Source organism: Galleria mellonella, unplaced genomic scaffold, assembly GCF_026898425.1.
Source record: "Galleria mellonella isolate WM207_F2 unplaced genomic scaffold, CSIRO_AGI_GalMel_v1 utg33, whole genome shotgun sequence".
Lineage (NCBI taxonomy): Eukaryota > Metazoa > Arthropoda > Insecta > Lepidoptera > Pyralidae > Galleria > Galleria mellonella.
In genome coordinates this window covers 10,060,213-10,081,919 of record NW_026442079.1, presented here as the reverse complement: position 1 = coordinate 10,081,919, position 21,707 = coordinate 10,060,213, and the positions used below count along the sequence as shown (strand labels likewise).

At 33.0% G+C, this 21,707-nt stretch overlaps 1 protein-coding gene across 2 annotated transcripts in view; it reads right to left on the bottom strand.

The window, feature by feature from the left end:
• Positions 1-1,270: 1,270 nt before the first annotated feature.
• The window catches only part of LOC113521214 (proton-coupled amino acid transporter-like protein pathetic), a 53,204-nt gene continuing 32,767 nt past the window's right edge, over positions 1,271-21,707 (bottom strand). The window contains exons 2-6 of one of the 2 annotated variants that reach the window (XM_026906684.3): positions 8,300-8,385; positions 6,681-6,821; positions 5,802-6,074; positions 4,999-5,550; positions 1,271-3,923 (exon numbers count right to left, since the gene is read on the bottom strand). In XM_026906684.3, coding sequence (XP_026762485.2) covers positions 3,509-3,923; positions 4,999-5,550; positions 5,802-6,074; positions 6,681-6,821; positions 8,300-8,385 — 1,467 coding nt within the window. In that variant the 3' untranslated portion in view covers positions 1,271-3,508. The other variant, XM_026906693.3, reaches the window with a different exon arrangement.

Sequence of the window (21,707 nt, the reverse complement as noted above, 5' to 3'; positions counted from 1 at the left end):
TTCTCATACTATGCATATTTATCAAAATGGCCGACACTCGGTGAAAATTAATTAATATCATTATTTACTTTTACTTGTAACTTTTTGTTAAATCAATGTCTTATCGTTACCAAAATTAAAAGATTAAAATATCTATTTTCTTTTAATACATTTAATTTTTTCCAATTATAATTGATTTTATGATAACATATTTTCCAAAAAAGACGAGCTGTAAATTATGTGCGTTCTACATTTATTTAAAAAGATCTTGAATTAATACACCTAGTTTTTCTGAAGCGACAAATAAACAGGAAGGATTTAAAAATTCAAAACTGAATTAATCAAGTAATTGACTTCTGCGTCATAAATGGCGTTCTCATGATGACGTGAAGACCGACCTCTGTAACTGGTTGATGATGCGGATGACCATTGATGAATAGCCAAGCTTGGGCTCGTGAGGGATTGTTAGTAATGATGTTTAATAGGCCCCTTGCGGGGGGAAAGGGATTGTTAGTAATGCGGACTATCAGTCCCATTGCTAGCAATATACTCTATCAGGTCGACCTCCCTGTGGTTCCCCCTGGAAACCATCGTGCTGAATTCCAGGTGTATTCATCACGATAGGCTAACAGACCTGTCTTTTCATCCTCACCTATCATCCCTCACTGGTGCCCCGCCAGCATATACCGCTAGCGTAGGCAGGGTTACCATTCCATTATCATCCATTAAAAAATAGGCCCATTGCTGGCAATACACTCTCTTAGGTCGATCTCCACGCGGTTTCCTCTGGATACCGTTGTGGTTAATTCACGTTCAATTGGTCACTATAGACTAACTGACCTACCTTCATCCTCACCTATCATCCTTTACTAATATCCTACCAGCGTATATCGACAGCGTAGGCAGGGCTACCATATCATATTTATCCATTAAAAAAATAGAAAGAACACACACGCACACCTGCAATGCCTTTGGTGTTGTAGGTGATCATGGGCGGTGGTAGTCACCATCAGGTGAGCCGCATGCTTGTTTGCCTCCTGTGTTGTAAAAAAAAATAGCCAAGCTGTCGTGCAATAGTTGTCGCGGAGATATCGAGACAACATGTAAAACTATTCCAAATTTCAAATCATATAACATTAATAATTGCTGAAATATACCGCTATAACAGAAGAATAGATAAATAAATCTGCACCATAAGGGTTCCCTTGTGCCTTTTTAATACAGAACCCCAAAAAAGGCATGGATATAAATGGAATAGGTGTATGGAGAGGTTTGTAATAAAACGCATATAGTTAGTTCCTTAGTTCCAAACTATTTAATACTGTAACAAAACAACCATCACTATCTAAAATAAGTAGGTCGGTACATAATACCATTACATGTATAACAATGTAGGAATGCTTTCCTTCTGTACCAATATTTACGATGTTCACAAGCTCACGTGTAGTGCAGCTTCTTTTTTATGTATATCATAAACGTTTCAAACAGTATCTTTGACAATTACAAAAGTATTATCACACAGAATTGACGTTTAGAATTAGAAAACTAAGTATTCAGAAATTGTAATTTTAACAAAAAAAAGTTAGTACTAACAGTTCATTTCAGGGCAAGGACAAATCCAAAAATATATTTTCGATAGCTGACTGCTTATTTAAAAAAATATATTTTTACTTCATTGGATTACCAATAAATATTCGTTACGTCTCTGCTGACAGAATCGAACATGTAAAGGATATATCTCCTAAGTGATCATGACGCTCATAGCCATCGGAGAAAACAGCATCCAATTAATGATGTCCAATACTTACCTAAAAACTACAGAATGATAATAAAGGAATCAGGCAAAAGGGCCTACATTCGATAACAATCATTCTATACAATAAATGATTCTTCATGGCTTATGTCTTACGTAATTAAAATTATTTAAACTATTCGCATCACATCCATTCACACAGATGGTTTACAATAAATATCAGAACCTGACTCACATGAAAGGAACATTACGTGTTTATTTAAACTACTAGTGAATTGTTTTCTGTCGTTGCAACGTACAGCTGAAGATGTTTTGTGACAAATTAATAATTTTTCACCAAAGACAAAATATCCAGTCTTGTAACTCAATTTAATGTCGGCATGCACTTGATTTGACATTTGCTCAAAATTTCCATGGACCTAGATCGATGACGAAGAAATTTTATAAAAATAAATTTAAATCAAGGCAGCATGAGTACAACTTTATTTTTAGAATTACTATAACTTTAATCTTGAATATAACATATTATTCAATTTATTCGAATTATATGATCTCAAGAATAGATCTTACGTGAGTCTATAGACATATAGGTATAACCTACAAGTTTAAATGCTTTTACATTTTTTTTAAAAACAAGCTCGATATGATAATCTATACTAAATAATGGTGTAATTACACTAAATGAACAAAGGACATAAAGTAAGATATAGAACAGTTTTAGAGATAGGACGTGTAAGTATACAGAGCAAAAAGTGCAAACAAGGTATAGAACAGAATTTGTTTGTTCTGTCCTCTGAAATGAATCAGAATATGGTTCCAGTTTAGATGAATTATCATATCTCTGGGTACCATAATCTGCTAGAATGATCTTCAGTTCTTGGCTTGCACTTTGTTTGTTCATAAGTCATCGTATTAACTGTGTTAAATTAAATTGTTAGGCAGCTATATAACTACGTAGTGCTTACTTGCTCTGTGAAGTTACCATGTCGACTGCCTTCTAGAATAAACGCGTCAGAATTTTTCGTGAAAAGCAATAACAAATTGATGTACAAGTGAATTTTCTTTATAACGTTATTCATGGGTGTAATAAAGCAATGAAATAATACTCTTAGTACGTTTACAATACATAAGGCTATTCTAGTTCTTATCCTATGCTCTTTGTTCGTTTGATGTAACTGTACCATAAGCCAATATATTTTTGGTAATGAAAATGCCTATATCATATCACGGTGCGTCTACTATTAAACCCCAAAATTGTAACACATTTCATGTAAAAAGCGGAACAAGCTAAAACGTGGTCCAATAACATGCCAATACCTACTCATACCTAATTTATTTCCTATTTTAAAACAAACAAATTTTTTGAAACCTATATTTTCTTATAAATAGCTGTTTCAATGCCTTTCATTAAACCTAAATTGTATCACATTTCAATAATGCACTAGAAAAATTCTCACACATTTTAATAATTACATTTCTTATTTCTAAATGGCTACAGAGTTTCGGGGCTAAATAACAATGAGAAAATATATTGACTATACTCAACTTTACCGTTTTGAAATAAAACCTAATATAAATAGGTGTTAATCTCAAGGAACAGTAAGGACTGCAAAAACTCAAATAAGAAATCGTCATCAGATTTAATTTAGTTATAATGTATAAAAAGATATTAAACAACTAAAAGCGAATTAATTATAAAATCTTAGCCATTACATCTGATGTTTCTTTATATAGAATTTCGTCATATACCTATGAATTAGTCTTACGGAACTTTTATTAGTCTTCACCTTGTATAATATCCAAAATACTGACATAGGCACCTGTTAGGAAACCAAGGATTCCGAAACAAACAAGGAATATGTTTTTCCAGAGAACCCAGTTAAAACGACCAAGGCCGTTTGGTCGATCCCAAAAGGTGACAGTTTCGATTATTGATGGGAATATCAGGCCAAGGAAAGAGAGGCATACAGCACCGACTAAAGAAATAAAAGGACCTAAGTTCGGAATGGCAATGGCTATACAAAGTGTCATCACGATTAATGCAATCCTAATACTGTATTCAGCAAAGTTCTTCTTTGCTCCAAACCAGTGGCGAACGTTTTTCCAGATTATCTCCATCGGCACGTAAAACTGTAAGCTGTAGGTGAAGAATATCGCAACAGCAATCATCAACTTCACAGACTGGCCCAATCTGAAAAGAAAAAAATTGATGTAGTCTTAGTTTTTAATGGTAGTAGTCAAGGAGTCCTTTCGAAGTCGATAAAGCAAGAAATGTATGGATGGACGTATGATACTCGGTTATCTTATTATTGATGACTTAAGTCATTTGTATCTAGATACTGATTGTTATATCTATCCAAATGCATTAACTCGCCTTTGTAGTAGATATGTGGATCTTCAGTAATAGTAACCAGTAATTTCACTTATCCTAAAGTCTTCTAACTATTTAATGAATTACATATTTAGTATCAACTCAGGATCTCATTACTTGTATTATCTATCTGCTTTACTAAATATTTGGAAGTGACCAAGTCTTGAGCTGTGTAAATCTCAGCATATAATAGGCCTACCCCTCCTTTCCCGTGGGCGTCACAAGAGACAATTAAGGGAGCTCATGATGAAGGGATGAGCAGCAGCGTCCCTCTTAAAACATCACCAAAATTCAAACTGCGGTTACCAACCCGCCTGCCAAGCGTGGCAAACTACAAAACCCCTCAAGGGGTAAGCTTATGTTCAATGATGATGCTCGTTGGCACTATTTGATTTGTTAGTTACGTATTGGTTATAAAAATTATGTCATCTTGATTCTAAATTAATAATAGAATGCATCTACAGAATGAAAATAGTATTGCTTATGTGGATGCACTGATGGCACGGTATATTTTATATGATAGTGATTATATGATATGATAGTGTAGTTTGCTTTTATTCATCCTTTAGATAGATCTTATTTGTCACCACGTATTTTGACTCTTCTGTAGCACAGCTAAAGTGATGAAAGGAGAACGGGGAGAAGGCAAATCTTAATCATTATTTTAAAGTAAACGTTTAAAAATATAATCCATATAGAAATCTTCATCATATTGTGTACCTAATAAAAACTCCATTTTAAATAAAAAATATTATTGAATATTATATCATATGCTATATGATCGAATCGCCTATTTCGATATGGCAGTATAGAGAAGATTTCAATGTGAATTATATCTTTAACCGTACTGTAAGGATATGTAAAATGTTATACGATTTTAGGTCAATCAACTTACACTTCGTTTTCCGGAAGGTTTAACGTGATACTGCTCGCAGTGTGTTCTCCGTATTTCAAATATCCGAAAAATCCAACAAAGGCATATAGGGAAACTACAAAGAACATTCCGGTGTTAAGAACGCCAGGACATCCAATGAAGTGGGTCGGAGTCTTCATGTTGTTTTCAAGTGGCATAACTACACCAATTCCTTCCAGAGCGAAGATGGCAGTTCCAAAGAAGGTTGGCAGTCTCTCAATTCCAGTAAATGGCAGCCTGTCATGTATGCTTGGAATATCTTGGAATAGATAGTAGAAAGTTATACCCATTCCGGTACCAACAAGAAGGTTAGCGATCATTGAGAAAGGCGCCAAATATTTCAAATTTCTCAGAAGGTTCATCAAAATAAGTAAAGGTAATAGTGCCACCATGTACACGCGAAGAGGTATATCGTGGTACTCTGAGTCTTTTGTATAGAAATCAACCACTTGCTTGACGTTTCTGGAGACGAATACGATGTATACACAGCAGCAGCCAAGCAGATCGATCACCAGGAACCAGTTAACCATAGCCCTGAAACACATATATAACTTTTATAGGTATTTTTGAACAAATTGTTTGATTTATAGTAAAGATGTGAATAAGAGCGAGAAAAATTAGTTAAATATAATAAGTTCATTCGAACAATATATGAAATTGATATGAATGGTCAATCAAAGAAATAAAAAAGACAAAAACCCAATTACAAATTGGACAATTCATGAATTGTATGAATTCTCAAAATTTAACTGTCGTATAATTGCACTAGATGTTTATGTACTTACTTGGCCAGTCGAGAAAACTTATGCACAGCGGGTGGCCCAGAAAGAAAGGCGGCTTCTGCCGTCTCTGCAAAGCCTAGAGATGGTTTTTGTATTCTTCTACAGAGCTCATGAGCAGTCTTCACCAGTATATGCACGCAGTATGTACATATACCACCAATAGCGAATGTAGCCACCAAACCAAAGAAGAGGCCAGCGTTGAGGAATGCCATGGGCATTGCTAGAATACCGCTGCCAAGAGATCCTTTCAGCAAATGAATAAGGGTGTCCATATCCCTGGAAACAATATGAGATGTAAATTAAGTTTAATACGTATAAAAAGAATTTCGAAAACTAATATTTACGATGAATAACAGTTGTAGAATTTTAAAGAAAGAGAATGAAATATTATCACGTTACACGTTACGTAACGTACGTACCTACGTACCAACGTCTAATAAAATTATTTTCTCTATGATATCTTTGTAGCGTTTCTTGTAGTGTTTTCTACTTTAAGCTTTCAGCTATAATCTTTAAAATAAATAATATAATATATTTATTATTTTTTACAGATCAGAGGGAGACTTTGTACAAAAGTCGTTTGCTTGGGCACCTCTGTCCTATTCGTGTTTCTATCGTGAAGCAGTTGTGTTTACATGGTTGTGTTTCGGTTTGGAGGGTGGGATATGGCGTGAATTTACTGGGTACAGAGGAATAACATGAGTCCTCAAGAATGACAACACATGGGGGGTGTCATGGGCGAAACAGTGCATTCTGTTATGTCCATGGTACTGCTCATGTCTATAGGTGACAGTTACCACTTTCTATCAGGTGGGCCGTCAGCTTGTTTGCCATTCTAAGTTGCATAAAAAAAATTGAATAGAATGGAAAAATAACACTTACGATGTGGGATGGGCGAGTTTTCTGTGTTCGAATGGATTATAATCCTCATCAGCCTCAATGTCCCGGCCTGGTATCTCCATAAGGGGGAGAGTAGACCCAGCCTGTTGTTCCACTGGGATCTCATTTGGGTCAACTTTGTACCTGTGAAACATTCCCCGGACACTGTTATAGTTAATGATATGGCTATTGCATGAAATAACTAAATAAATGATGTAGATAGGTTAGAAGTGAGTGGGTAAAAGAGTGTAGTTTCATTCACAATCTGAATTTAAGCATAACTATGTAGTAGTAGCGATAACATATAAAGCGCCACATTTCAAGCTTATGTGATCGATGTGTGAAACGATGTGTGGTCGCGGCGCCGTGATCGTATCGATGATAAGAAATATTTATACGCGAAACTATATTGTGGCTAATATTAATTACTCGCGATTGGTTATTAGATCGTCTAATGTTAGCTGCGTTACTCTGTGTAAGTGTCGTTGTGTAAAGTGTGATACATTTCATTATGGTCTCCAAAATAATATACAGAATTATTAAATTTTTTTTCATGCACTTCACTCTGTTAAGACTTGGCATTTACAAATAACATGGCCCAACTGTAAATTCAATACAGCTTTACGTTGTTAGCGGTGTTCGAATAATTTATTCACTAACAATTTAAGAGTTTTTTTTGCAGTAATCCATTAATAATGATGATTGCAAATAACTGTAAATGCGTATTATAAAAAAATTAAGTGTATAAAAAATAAATAAGTAAATGCTTTACCATAAAGCTAAATCAAATTTGTACAAATAAAAAGTTCGAGAGCCAATCCCGAGCCTGAACAGAGATGGCGCACGAGTACCGGCTGCCAAAGAGCTCCGGTGTCGACGTGGCAACAAAAGGGCGCACGGCAGCCGGCACTCCTACTATACATTTTTTTTTAGTTTTTACCAGAACCAAATAAAACAAATTAAATAAAAATTGAAACCATAAAATGGAATGATGTACCGGTGTATGAGTCCTTTGCAAGATGATCAAGGTCGTCGAACGACTTTAATCTCGTGGAAGCAGCACACGTCTTCCCGGATCGTCTCCGAACGGCGTCGAGCATTTTAGCTCGTTAAAGGAGCAAGTACTTAACAGTCAACATACAATATAAAATACCACGTCAAAACATTTTTCAACAAACATTTATGATGTTTCAGTGCTTGGGCAAGGCCCTCGCCGCACTCCGAAAAGCTCATCAAAGGTATAACCTTTAATTGCAATAATCTCTAACAATACATGGCTATTTGCTTTGGCTTTTAGAAAAAAAACTAATAGATACATTTTTCTTTTCAATTTCCTGTTGAACAAAAATGTCAATATTATTAGTTTCACGACTTAATCGATATTTCACAATCAATTTGTTGAACAAAAAAATGATGTTACAAGCTGTGAAGCATGCTTTTTATGTCGGTCTCATCTCTATGTAGGTACTATGCAGTAAACAAAATTTGATCGTATGTGGTTTACTCGATTACTGATTAATTGAAGTAATTATTAACAACACAGAGGCGATATAAGCTAGTCGATGATCCTTTTCTATTATCAAATGATTTCTCGAACAATGGCATGGAACAAGTTCACTTACTTGACCATAACGACATCTGATAAGTCATTTTTGACTCCTTTTTTCTTGGGGTCATATTCGGCTATCATCGGCCGCATTTGGGGTTTCTGTAACAAAAGAGAATCAACATTATTATACTGAAATAAAAGTACCACTTGAATTTTTTTTTCAAATTGAAACGCTAAGGACCTGATGTAAAGTGGTAATCAATAAAAAAACAATCGTACATCATCCTTAAAGGCCAAGATGAATGCGCATTCTAATATGTTATTGTCAGAGCAAAGCTCCAAGTAGCTTTGATAAAATTGTGTGAGACAGAGGTATGTATGTTTGAACAGTGATAATATTGTAAGTGATTATGTAATATTATACACATCAAGTAATGGTTAATTATAAATATTTTCTTTTAGTTTAATATGTCTACTTATTACTAATATTAAAATTTTCGAATGACAATTGTTAACATTTTATATTATGCCCTTTTTTAAGGCAATGGTAAATATAACGTACAAAACTTTATAATAATTTTTTTTAAATAGTATCTAAAGCCAATTATGGGCTTGTTAACAGCACTACAGATTGTAAACGTTGTTTGTTATGAATTATATTTTTGTGGAGTTATGATGCCATAGTGACGTTGTTGGCCCGATGCTCGCAGGGGCTCGTTCCGCGTGTTTATAGCACGTGACCATTGGTGCTATTTTTGGAAGCTATAAATAACAGACTCCCGTGTACGAATGCGCCCGAGCCGACCGAATCGCGAATATTACGTTGGACGAAAACTTGATTTAATAAATCGTTGATCAGTTAATTCGATTTTATGCTAAATTATTAAATTATGATTTATCTGATCACGATCATTATTAGAAATGTATGCAACAAAGTTTTTAAATGTACTTCAGAATGATCAGTTATTATGGTCTTTATATTCCTAAGTAGGTACATTTGGGGGGAAGGGATTGTTAGTAATGGAGACTGAGAATCCCATTGCTAGCAATATACCCAACCAGGTCGACCTCCTCGCGGTTACCCCTGGAAACTATCATGGTTAATTCCTGACGAATTCATCATGATGGGCTAACTGGCCTGTTTTCATTCTCACCTATCATACTTTCACTGGTGCTCCGCCAGCATATCCCGTTAGCGCAGGCGGGGCTACCATACCATTTTCAGCCATTAAAAAAAAAGTAGGTACATTCGTACTAAATACCGATTTAATTTAAAAGTTTTTGTTAATAATTAATTTAAATCTTTGACATTTAATAAAAATGCTAATTTATAAATAAGAGTGTATTATAAAAATGGAAAATATATTTATTATGTCCATGGTACTGCTCATGTCTATAGGCGACGGTTACCACTTTCCATCAAGTGGACCGTCAACTTGTTTGCCATTCTAAGTTGTATAAAAAAAATCTGAGTAAAATATAAGCTTAAATTATAACTCTATGTTGAATAAATATGCAAAGAATGTTATTTAAATACCTAGAAACTACCCAGTAAAGTAAGTAGCCGATTACTATATCTCTGAAAAGGATCTAGAATGAAAGGGTTTATAGGTAGGTACCCTTTATTATGAGTCAGAAGCATTGAATGCTTCGTGTGCATGCAATCTCTCCCCTAATTTATTTATTTCTCTACATGGAACAGTAATGAATATTGTCAAATAAGAATTAAACTTTAATGTTTGGGTAGTTAAGGATATTTTTCTGTGCAAAATTCGGTTGCAGTAAAAAGCTATTGTATGGAATACTGGTTGCGAATAATAAATAAGAAAGCAGTAGCCAGACATGTATATTCGTCCATTGTGTAATAACTTTACTATGAATATTAGGATATTACTAGACAATTTTACTGTAAGCATGTATGTGAACATATGGTGTGATTTTAATGTGCCTTACAGGTTGGAAGAAGGAAGAAGATTTATATCAATTGAAGAACGGAATATGAGGTAGGTACTATACGAACATTATACATTAGAGCAAAAAATAAGAATATAAAAAAACAATTGATATTTCACAGTACTATTAAATATTTAGAGAATGCAAAATGCCTGATTATCATTCAAGACGTTAAAGAAGAAAATAATATGTAATAATAATAATAATATAATAATATTATATAATATATACGTTAATTCTTTATCTGATTACGTCAGTTAAGTCGTCATGTATGGGATTTAAATATTAAAAATGGTTTACAAAACACATTCTGATGAGATCTTCATCATTCAAGACCTTACACTTTCTATATATAGTTTAAAAATTTTACCACATACTTAAATTGATCATATGTAGATTATATGGATCTCAATTATATTGACAGTGATGCAAGCTAATAAATAAATAGACTAAATGTATTGATTGAAATGGTCAAATGAATTGTGACTTGATTCATTCATCTATTGAGAGACGCATTTTTTGTTTTTTGTTTAAGTGTCGTGATGAATCTTAGGAGACCCTCTTCTTTAATCCCTTTTCTATGAATATTTTAATTAGGTCTCTTTAAATGAGGAGAGTGGACCCTATTATAATACAGTAATATCTACAAGTCCTCAGTCTAAAATTAGGTTGATAGAAATCTGGAAGCTATTTCAACCAACGAAAGATCCTTATTACAAGAGACGAAAAATTCTTCTTTAAACATGTTCTGCATACGAAACATTTTTGAAAAAGCTTTATTATGCTACAGTTATTAGTACCTATAATACGTGACCTACGTGAGACGTCAATCTATTAGCTTCCCATCAAATGTGATGAATAAATTTATCATAACAATTACCACGTCGGCGAACACACCTACTATTTGCACGACTTCTGGGCGTATTTGCTACTCCTTACTCCTGAGTAAATATATAATTCGTGATGATCTATACCATGAATCGTAGCATAGCCTGCACATGACCATGTGAATATTTCTAATAAATATAGTTAAGAGTCAACAATGTTGGCACGACACTATTATACCCGTGTTCAGAATAGTCTAAATAATACCTAGTGTTAGTACTCGTCACGAAGTTCTAATACACTTATAGTATGTAGCGGGAATGAAGTACATATCGGTTGACGGGCGGCTTGTGCGCACTTCTATCTAAACGACGCGCCAAGGTCTTAAAAGGTATAACAAATTCAATCTGTGCTCACCCGGGGGCGTGTCATTCAATGGTTATTGATACTGTGTCTACGTAAGTATTATGTAACCATGCAATTGTCAACTTACGATTGTCATCTTTACCAAATAACATTCGTATAATAGACTGAACACGCTGTCAGGGGTAAGTATTGTATTTGAATTTGGAAACTGTTCGATCAAAGAATTCTATTGTTACCTGACTAAAGAGATAAGTGTTCATGTTTTTGTCAGTGAAGGTGCCAAACACTCATGTATGTATGGTATACAAAAGAGTCCCTAAACTAAGTGGAGGTCTGTATTTTGTTATTTGTTTAGATTATTATGTTTGAGTTTTTGTAAGTACGAAGTTGCACGCAATAGCTATTAGAATACAATTTTAAAAATACCAGGTTCACATAAATTGTGAGAGAAACTGAACAAAACTGAAAGTTACATGCACTTTACCGAAGTAGGTATTAATTATATTTTTCTCAGCCTTTATGGTTTTTTTTTTTTACAAATATAAAGATACATGGGTACAAATCCTATTTAGTGATAGGTTAATAAAACCTACTGTTATATGAGAAGTTTTTATAGTACTTCCAACATTTTGAAGAAATCTCTTTAGACTTACGTAGAAACAAAATACTCATACAGGGTAGTATAAGATGATAATTTTGTTATTCGTAAGTTTTAGATAATGAAAATATTTTTAGTAATTATATTTTATTTCCTACCTACACATATTTCAGGCTTGACCTACTTTGTTTCCGAGACTGCGTACTATGACGTCAAAAGAGTGAAAGTACTGAAACGCGACTATCTCTACACGACTTCTAACATCTTGGCATAAATTGAGATTTTAGATTTCTATTGAAAATAACTTTACTAAAAGTTTTTAAAGCTTTAGATTCAGGATTCAATCAAATACTCTTCACTAAATAGATGAAATGGTTATCCACTTGTTTCTTCTCCATTTTTCCCCATCAAAACTCATGTGACTTTTTTTAGAATAATATAATTCAGTTATTGTTAATTACGTATTTGTTTTGTTACTCAGTAATGGAATGTTCCATGTCTTATTTATTTATAGTATTACTATATATAATTCCTCGCTGACTTCCTGTAGTATTTAATTGTTTGTGTCATGCTTCAGGTAAATTATTAAGTTTTCAACTAACGAAATTGGCAAAACACACTCATTATTTTACAAACAGATAATTAAATGTAACACGTGTTAAATATAATTTAAATTGTGTATAAAATTCATAATTACGTCAGGCAGATCAAGGAAGGAGTTGGTGTCATGTCTTGTCAAGAGGTGAAGAGACTCGCTGAAAATCGTAGTGAGTGGCAAGAGCTCCATCGACAAGAGCGCAGTTCTTTAATAGTATAGATAGATAAAATTCTTAAAATTTAAATTGGGAACTTGGGAAAAGTAAAAGAATATATATATATATATATATATATATATATATATATATATATATATATATATACCATGCACGTTTTGCAGTATAATGCTCTCAAATTGTTTTCAATTGAATCGCAAAACAGATTGCAAATGACACTCTGCCGGATCACAGTGATTTAGTGCTTGAATGATGAAGGGGAGGCGAGGTTAGTATAGTGACCCATAGTCAAGAGGTAATTCATAGCGTCACTGATGCGTCAAATAACTTTCAAACGCTTGCTAATTTATTGTACAATTCCCTAGTCACGATTAATTAATGTATTAAAGAAAGAATAGACATTGTTCACCGAGGGAAGAAAGTGATCAATTAATTAAACACTGTGACGCTCTGAAGATGGAACCAAGGATTTATAAATAGATTTATAAAATTAAACATTTTTTATTTATGCTTAGATATTTGGAAATTCACTAATTGTGATTAATTAGAAATATTATTATTTAAATATGAATATAATATATTTTAAATTTTCATATAAAAATGCTCACATGAAAATAGTGAAAAATTATTGAATCTTCCGCTGTCTTAAAATATATTGGGAAAATAAGGACGTAGTAAAAATCACTTATAATCCTGCTGTAATTAAAGATGTTATTATATGTATAGTGATGTAAATGTTTTTACAATTATAAATTTGTGTCAATACCAATTATCATCTTTATGTATTAGTCGTCTTCGATTCCATTATCATATATCTATTATATTCTAATCTCTTTTTTTTTATGCCACTGAGGTGGCAAGCAAGCATACGGCCCACCTAATGGTAAGCGGTTACCGTAGCCTATAAACGCCTGCAATACAAAAGGTATTACGCGCGCGTTGCCGACCCTGAAGAAACCTCTTTACCCCCCTTTTGAAGAACCTCATGCTGTGGTCTCTTGGGAAAACCTCGGCAGGGGGGAAAGGGATTTTTAGTAATGGAGTTTGATAGCCTCATTGCTGGCAATATGCCCTGTTAGGTTGACCTCCACGCGGTTCCCCCTCGAAACCATCGTGAACAATTCTTGTTGAATTCGTCACGATGGGCTAACTGACCCGCTTCATCCTCACCTATCATCCTTCACTGGTGCTTCGCCGGTGTATACCAATAGCGCGGGTGGTGTCACCATTTCATTATCACTTATTAAAAAAAAAAATACCTCGGCAGGACGCTCATTCCATAACCTGAGTGTTCGTGGGAGAAAACATCTCTGAAACCGCGTTGTACGCGACCATTTGAACTAGGAAATTATAATGCGATGACAAGAAAACTACCTAATAAGTTTATGACATAAGCATGAGATAGAATAATAAAATTCCAAGTCGCACTCAAAGCGTCATCATTGTGCAATCACAGTTGGTATTACTTGACCGTTTCTGCGAAAGGCTAACATTCGTTATCTGATAATGATTCATAAGATGGTGATGGGACGGACGTTGTCTAAAATATCAGTAGATTATACACACATATCATATTCCGGGGCTCCGCAGGTGAAACAAGTTATTTTCGCTCAGCGTAGGCATATCGAGACACAAGCAAAATATTTTCTCTGGAAAATTAACATTTTTTATCAGACAGACAACTTTCGTCTTTAAAATGATAAAGTTTCAAGTGCCTTAATGCTGTTGTGTGAGATTTCTTTCTTATTGCTTTTATACGCCATATGGTTTACATTTTTTTTTTTATAAATAATTTATAATTTCTTTTTCTAAAAAAAAAGTAAACTTTTAGTTTTATGATTATTTATTAACTTATGTATTTTACACTGTTTCAAAGAAAATATCATTTTAATAGCAGTAGCAAGGTGATCGAGGACTTTGGACGAGAGTCAAGATTCTGTAGGTATATTATATTTATACTTATTTATGTCGATTTGTTTAGTAATTCGGCATAAGTACACCTTGGCCATTAGGTTGAAGCAAGAACGCGGATGGCCATAGCAGACAAATCTGCGATGCATGAAGGCTGCCAAAAATAAACAAGTAGAAACGTATTAGGTGTTAGTTTACAAAATTAAGGGAAGCTATAAACTAAGCTATAATATAGGTAAATTTTGGTATAAACATATTTGTATCGTGACAAAATTAAAATTTAACTAAACTATTGATTGCAAAAATAATTTATAAAAAACATAACACTACATAAAAAATTTAGGTAAATCAAGAACCTTCTTTTGAAGTAGCATAAAATATAATATTTCCTTTTTAAAGTTAGGAAAAGAAACAAGTTATAAAATTCCTTAAGCTTCCATAGATTCTATTGTTATGTGCAAATATAGCTAAAAATCTGTTACAATTAAAATGGCATTTTAATATATTGTTTGTATTTATGTTTTACAAAATAAATACTTATTTTCATTTTCCAACTCCATGTTCTATCAATGTAAATTAATTTACAATTATTTAACGTATACAATAATTTCAAATCTCCAATTGATTTGTAGATTTCGCTCCACTGCACACGCAAATCACAAGATTTGCATTTAATCAATATAAACGTATCATTGTTGGATTTATCAGACACGGTTGGTTAATGAATAACAATATAAGGGACCAATAAGCTATCATTATTTTCTGAAGAAAATTTGTACCTTTAATTAAACGATAGGTAAACGATAACAATATGTAGTAAGCTGAAAATTTTCCTCAGCTTTTACTAAGTTTATTCTATCTTCGCGACAGGTCACTACAAGGTTGACAGTCAAGGCAAAGTGAATTGAGAGTCAAAGTCCTTTCTCTTATTTAATTTGTTTATTAGATCATCTCATGCATGCATGTAACATAACTGTAGCAAAAAGACTATATTATTTTATTTATGGTGGGTATACCGTACAACATGCATGAAATTTTAGTGTCTCTTATATTTCCTTCAAACAATTATATAAATATAAATACTGTATCCCAACTATAAATAACTAATATTAATATAATCTTTTTTTTATTTTTATTGTTTACAATCGTCATGACTGCTTCAAAGGTTAAGCAGGTCTTGTGCAGTGGGAGTGGTGCCAAGAACGCTGGATGTGTTTCTTCACTAGACTTTTACACAAGAACTCAGCCAACGTTCTTGTTACCAGCGAAGGTGCATATTTTTTTTATGATGGTTCTTGAAACATTTTTTTAGCAAGGGATCTTAGGAACTCTTTAAGATTAAAAAAAATAGAAGTATTTGGTACTAACTGTCGTAAATTTCCATTGAGATGAATGTTGCATAAATGACACTTTTATTGAATTCCATGAACGAGTATTTTTTTAATTGAATGATAAAATGCATACTGCGAAGATAAATGTAGGTTTTAATACATGTTATCTGACCTTGATTTGTTTCATTTAAAACTGGGTCAAAATAAACTTAGTCATCAAATTTTTTTTACTATTCATTTCTTAGTAAAATTATAAATACGATTTTATATTTATATTATTAACGACTTGAAATAGCTATCAGGTAGACAGCCCAGTTAATGGAAAGTGGTGAATGTCTCCTGTTAACAAGAAAAGCACAAAGCACTATGACACCCATGATACCCACCATGCGGTCTATGTGGTGACGAGAAAAGAATGTTACTACTATATTATATGTGTACTATACTATACTAATAAAGCGTGTTACTACTCCGTTTTATTCTCCAGGTGTCCAAAGTGTAACCATTGCCAAGATAAATCAAAATAAAACCCTAATATACTAAGCTGCTAGCAAGCTGACATTCTTCTCTTGTGAGGAGAGATTCGTTCTCGGTAAAGGGAAGTTAATAGGTGGTTATGGAATAATAATTATACGGTTGCCACTCTAACGGTAAGTAGTTTTCCATAGGTACGCAGGCAACATTCTAGCTAGATCTAGTGTAGCGACAGACAGCAACAACATAGCTTAACGTGAAAATTTATAATGCGACCTTCTCTCACAATCATCTCGCAGACTGTTGCGGACTTCCTACAAGGGGACATAGTAGGTCGAGGAGTTAGTCGAATAATAGACTTAGATCTAAAGGAGCAAATGAGCATGACGCTGATTGAATCACATGACCTTGCTTCACCGGAAACCAACACTTAGTACAACTAGTGATTTTTTTAATGTACCCAATTCTGTTATATTTTTATTTTATGACCGTTAGGGATGCGGCCGACAATTCCCGTTTTAAATGATCTTGGCCTTATTTTGACTGTACTTTGAAAGACATGAATCGGAGAGACACAATGTGCCACTTTTTTCTGTTATGATTAAAATGAAATTTACTAGTGTGGAATCACGGATACTGTCGGTAAACTTTTGTGACGACTGTTTTATGAGGTTTTCGTAAGAGTCTTTCTCAGTCGTTTAAAATTTGTCTTTGATACAACAGTTACTCCAATATACAATGCTCGGATCATATGACACGCGAAATAAATGATAAAAAGTTTTAGTAAATGATTCCATTAAAATTAGTTTAAAATAATACAACAAAAAAAGGATATAGACTAAAGTTTATGGATTGCAAAAGAATAATATCGTCATAGTCGTAGAATACTGACGGATCTATATATGTAATCTTTGTCAGATCCGGCAGTATTCTACGACTATGACAATATAACCAAAATTAGTTCAGAATTTGCAAAGAGATCCTAATCCAACAATCTTTCCTAATTCCACCTTCTTATTTATGAAGTTGCTTAAAAATAGTATTTAGAAATTCTGGAACGAGGTTTAATTTTAAATAACAACAACATTTTCTTACTTTTATAATAAAATCTTAAAGTTAATGAATCAATGGTATGCAAATCAACCCTTTCGTATAGCAGGTTAGTAAAACAATCTGCGCATTTAATATACGTCATCTATTATCAATGATTATTTAAAGACTAGTAATAAAATAATTTATTGCAAGTTGACATCTTTAGACTTTGCATTGTGTATTAAAATTTATATCTGCTGTCCGTTTTTTTATTATGATTTTTTAAAGGATTCTAAATTTAAATACATTAACGTTCTTTTCATTTCATTTTTCAATTTTCTATAACAAATTTCAATACTTTAATTAATATCACTGTAACACCTACCATACCCTTCTACGGAAAGAGAAGAATTAATTTCTCGTGAATAATATACGATTTGCTATTTCAATAATAATTTTACAAAAATCCTGACTAACGTTATAATCACGTATGAATAAGTCGTTAAATAACATCATAATAACTAGCGTAAATTTGATATACTTAATGGCATAAGTGTCATTGTCTCCATGTCCACACCAATTCAGCAAACATCCGGCGCTGCTGCCGAGTCTGAGTTCAGTGTGCTGATTATATGTATATAATATATATTATACATACACTTCACTTGCCTGAAACTAATTTCACAACGGCAAATTTTGAGTCGAATTGAAACTGTGAAACGAGTTTATGACGTAATTAATATCGAAATTAGTTACAATGGATTAGAATACGTTAAATTGGTGTCGTGAAATAGACAATATACATTATCGTCGAGATCAAGCCCTGATAACATCAAGGCTTTCAGCAAAACTAGTTACACGTCACGTTTCCATAATTAAATTAGTATCAATATTGATAAAGTTTTATAAAAAAGCGCAGAGAACAAATATGTTTTGAGTTCGTGAAATTAATGTTATGCGATATGCATAGAATAAAGATAAACTTATTTGTAAGAACTTTTTTTTTTATACCATGAAGGCGGCAACAAGCTTATAGCCTGTTTAATGGTAAGTCACTGTTGCCTATGGACGCCTGTAAAACGGAGTGTGAAACTATTCATAAAATTGATTTAGGGTTTCATCCCATTATTTTACTGGTAGTAGAGTTTTGTGTTACATGTCTGTGTTAGCTATATTACGGTCTTAACTATTTTCAGAGCGAAAGAACAATATTTTTTTTTATTTTGTTAAACAACTAGAGCAAATTATTTGCAACAGGTCTACCATTTCTAAGGAAAAGGGTATAATGTGTCCAGAGCAAAAAAGCATTACTCAGGACCGGCAACACATAATGGGTGTGATGTTTGCGTGGGTTTCCTTTAGGGACGTCAGTTTGTCTGTTTACTACGTTCTTTCTTTAAAAAAAAAGCGTAAACAACTATTTAAAAACATATTTTATGTCGGAAAACTTTTTAAATTATATAATCTGTCATTTAATGCAACTTTTTTTTTAAACTGATAAAAGGAACGCAATTTTGTTATAGCTGAACGGTTTAGATAATTTTTGATGTATTAATACAATCATAAACAGTCTTTGCTGTTGTCAAGATAGTAAATAGGGGTTATAATTATAATTTCCCGTGTTTCGTGCGATCAATCTTGTTGACGCAACTGTCACCTACTATGTTCTATATTCTTCACGTGTGAGATATAAATAATTTTGCGACAGACAGGAAATAGTCACTTTATAACAAAACATGAGAAATACTACGCTGTGTTTTAGTAGATATATTTAAAAATAATGATTAAATGACGTCATAATACACTTCTCAATTAACTGGGGTAATTTTTTTATATTACAATAAGGGTACTAGGAATTTTTTTTTTTTTATTTTCACCGAATTGAACAATAATGGGTTACGTTCGGATGAAGCTAATGTTCAGCTAGTTTTTACAATAGAATAACGGAATAATTAATTAATTAATTTAGATTGTTCAGGACAATTTAATAGTGTATGTCCTCTTTTGATTTATTCATACTATTGTAAATGCCAATTGATTCTCTATCTCATAGTTCATACTTCCTTAAGTAATTATTGATACATGTACTGTGTAACGGTCAAAGTCAGGGTCAACTTCTGGTGTACGCTTCCTAGTACTCAAGCAAAGACGAGGTCGTTCTAATCAGTGCATCAAAAAGAGCTACATTACTACAGACATAGGTAGTAATAGACGTGGCAAGTACATAAATTTGTGTGAAAACTAAACGAGTCATGGCTGATATACTTGATTTGATATTATAAAAGCTATACTTATTGATAACAAAACCCTCTTGTACCAAATCCTTGCGAAAATACCATCTCTGATATTATTTTTGCCTTAACTCTAAGCAATATAAATTTTATGTAGAAAACGAAATTTTGTTGAAGTCAATCAGGCTTTAGTGCACTTAATTTAGATTTAGAAATTGATACGGCATCTATTGAAATCTATAGATATTTGTCGCATGCTGTAAAGTCTTCTACATGTTAAATATGTACTTATCTACATACGATATTTATCATAACAATTGATCAATATCCTTGGAACAGAAAAGGACATAGGCCACTTTTTACTCCTATCAATCAGTCCTCGATCTAACGAAGTTGCGGGCCCGGTTAGTTAGTTATAAATAAATATTTATCTAGGCCGAGTACCGGTTGAACTCACCAAATTGTTATTTCTAGATGCAATTTATTCAATTTATGTGTCTACTTAATTTTGTTTTATCTATTTGTAAAATGTTAACACAAATACAAGACAGCGTTGGATTATTTTCTTTATTTACATTTCCTTATAATATATTCAGTAAATATTTCTTACACCTATGCTCGACTCCTAACCTATTATCATAATAGGGCAGAGTGCGTCAATATACATAGGTACTCTTTGTTCGAGATTATTTATGTGGAAGCGAATTGATTTGTCGTTTCATTCATTACATGCTTATGAGCAGACATAATTTGATCATTGCTGTCAGTTGTTGTCAACTTTGGAGCTAAGCTGTGTGTAGTCTACGAAATAAATTGTGTCGCTCCTAAAGTAACCTATAAAACTGTAGGTGATACTGTCTTTTTTTTGTGAAAATAAAAATATTGCATTAATATAATTAACGAGTAAGGGTGATGTTTATTTTTAAAATAATATTAAACTAGAAAAGGCATTTTGATTTCTAAAAGAGATCGTGTGAGAGTAAGAACGTGATTTTTTCGCGAACTATATTTTCGACATAGCCATGTATAACTATTCTGTACAGTACTACATAAAGAATGTATATTCAACAATACAGTTTCTCTTACTTGGCATAGTGCAATCAATTTTATTCATGTATTCCTCTTACTATGAACGGACAACTGTAAACAAATAATTCACGATCCAAGTACAGAATCGACTGTCATTGAGCGGAGTTAGCAGCGACGTGAACGGAGGGAAAGTCAGTTTTTCTTATGACGTAACTGTCTGCGTTCACCCCCGTTGGCGCCACGCTTGGCATCCAAACGTCGTCGTTTCCCCGAGAAAAATGCACTCGTTTATCGATAAAAACTAAATCGAATACGAACGAATGCATGTAGTAGATTTTTAATTACAAACAACAAGTAACTTGGAAGGGGGCGGGGATTGTCTTTAATTAATACTGAGAGTCTCACTGCTAACAATATACCCCTCCCCTTCTGGAAACCAGCTTGCTTCGTTGCAGGTGAATTCATCACTACAGACTAACTGACCTGCCTTTTCATCTTCGCCTATCATCTCTACCTGTAAGTGTAAATTATTAGTGCAGACATCCACAATCGTAATGTGACATCTATTAAAAAAAAAACAAGGAACTTGGATAACGCTAAATTAGGTGTCTTGTTTCTTACAATATTTTTAATTATCTCTTTATTATTTTCAAAATGTTTTCAAAAAGGAATATGTTCTCAATTTTAGTATATTATGAATTATTATTTTGTGTTTAATATGAAGTATTTATACTGTCGTTGATATCATACCGATTTGTCATGATTACATAGCAAACAGTTTTTTAACGTGTAGTACTTATCTAAATATTTACTGTTTCTAGAATTGAAACTGCAGTGCAAAATTTTCAGAATATCCCAATATGACAATAAATTATAAATAAGTTTCACTCATAATATTAAAGCATATTCACCCGCAGTATTTTATCATCGTAATATTGTTGTTGCATAACTTGTATAA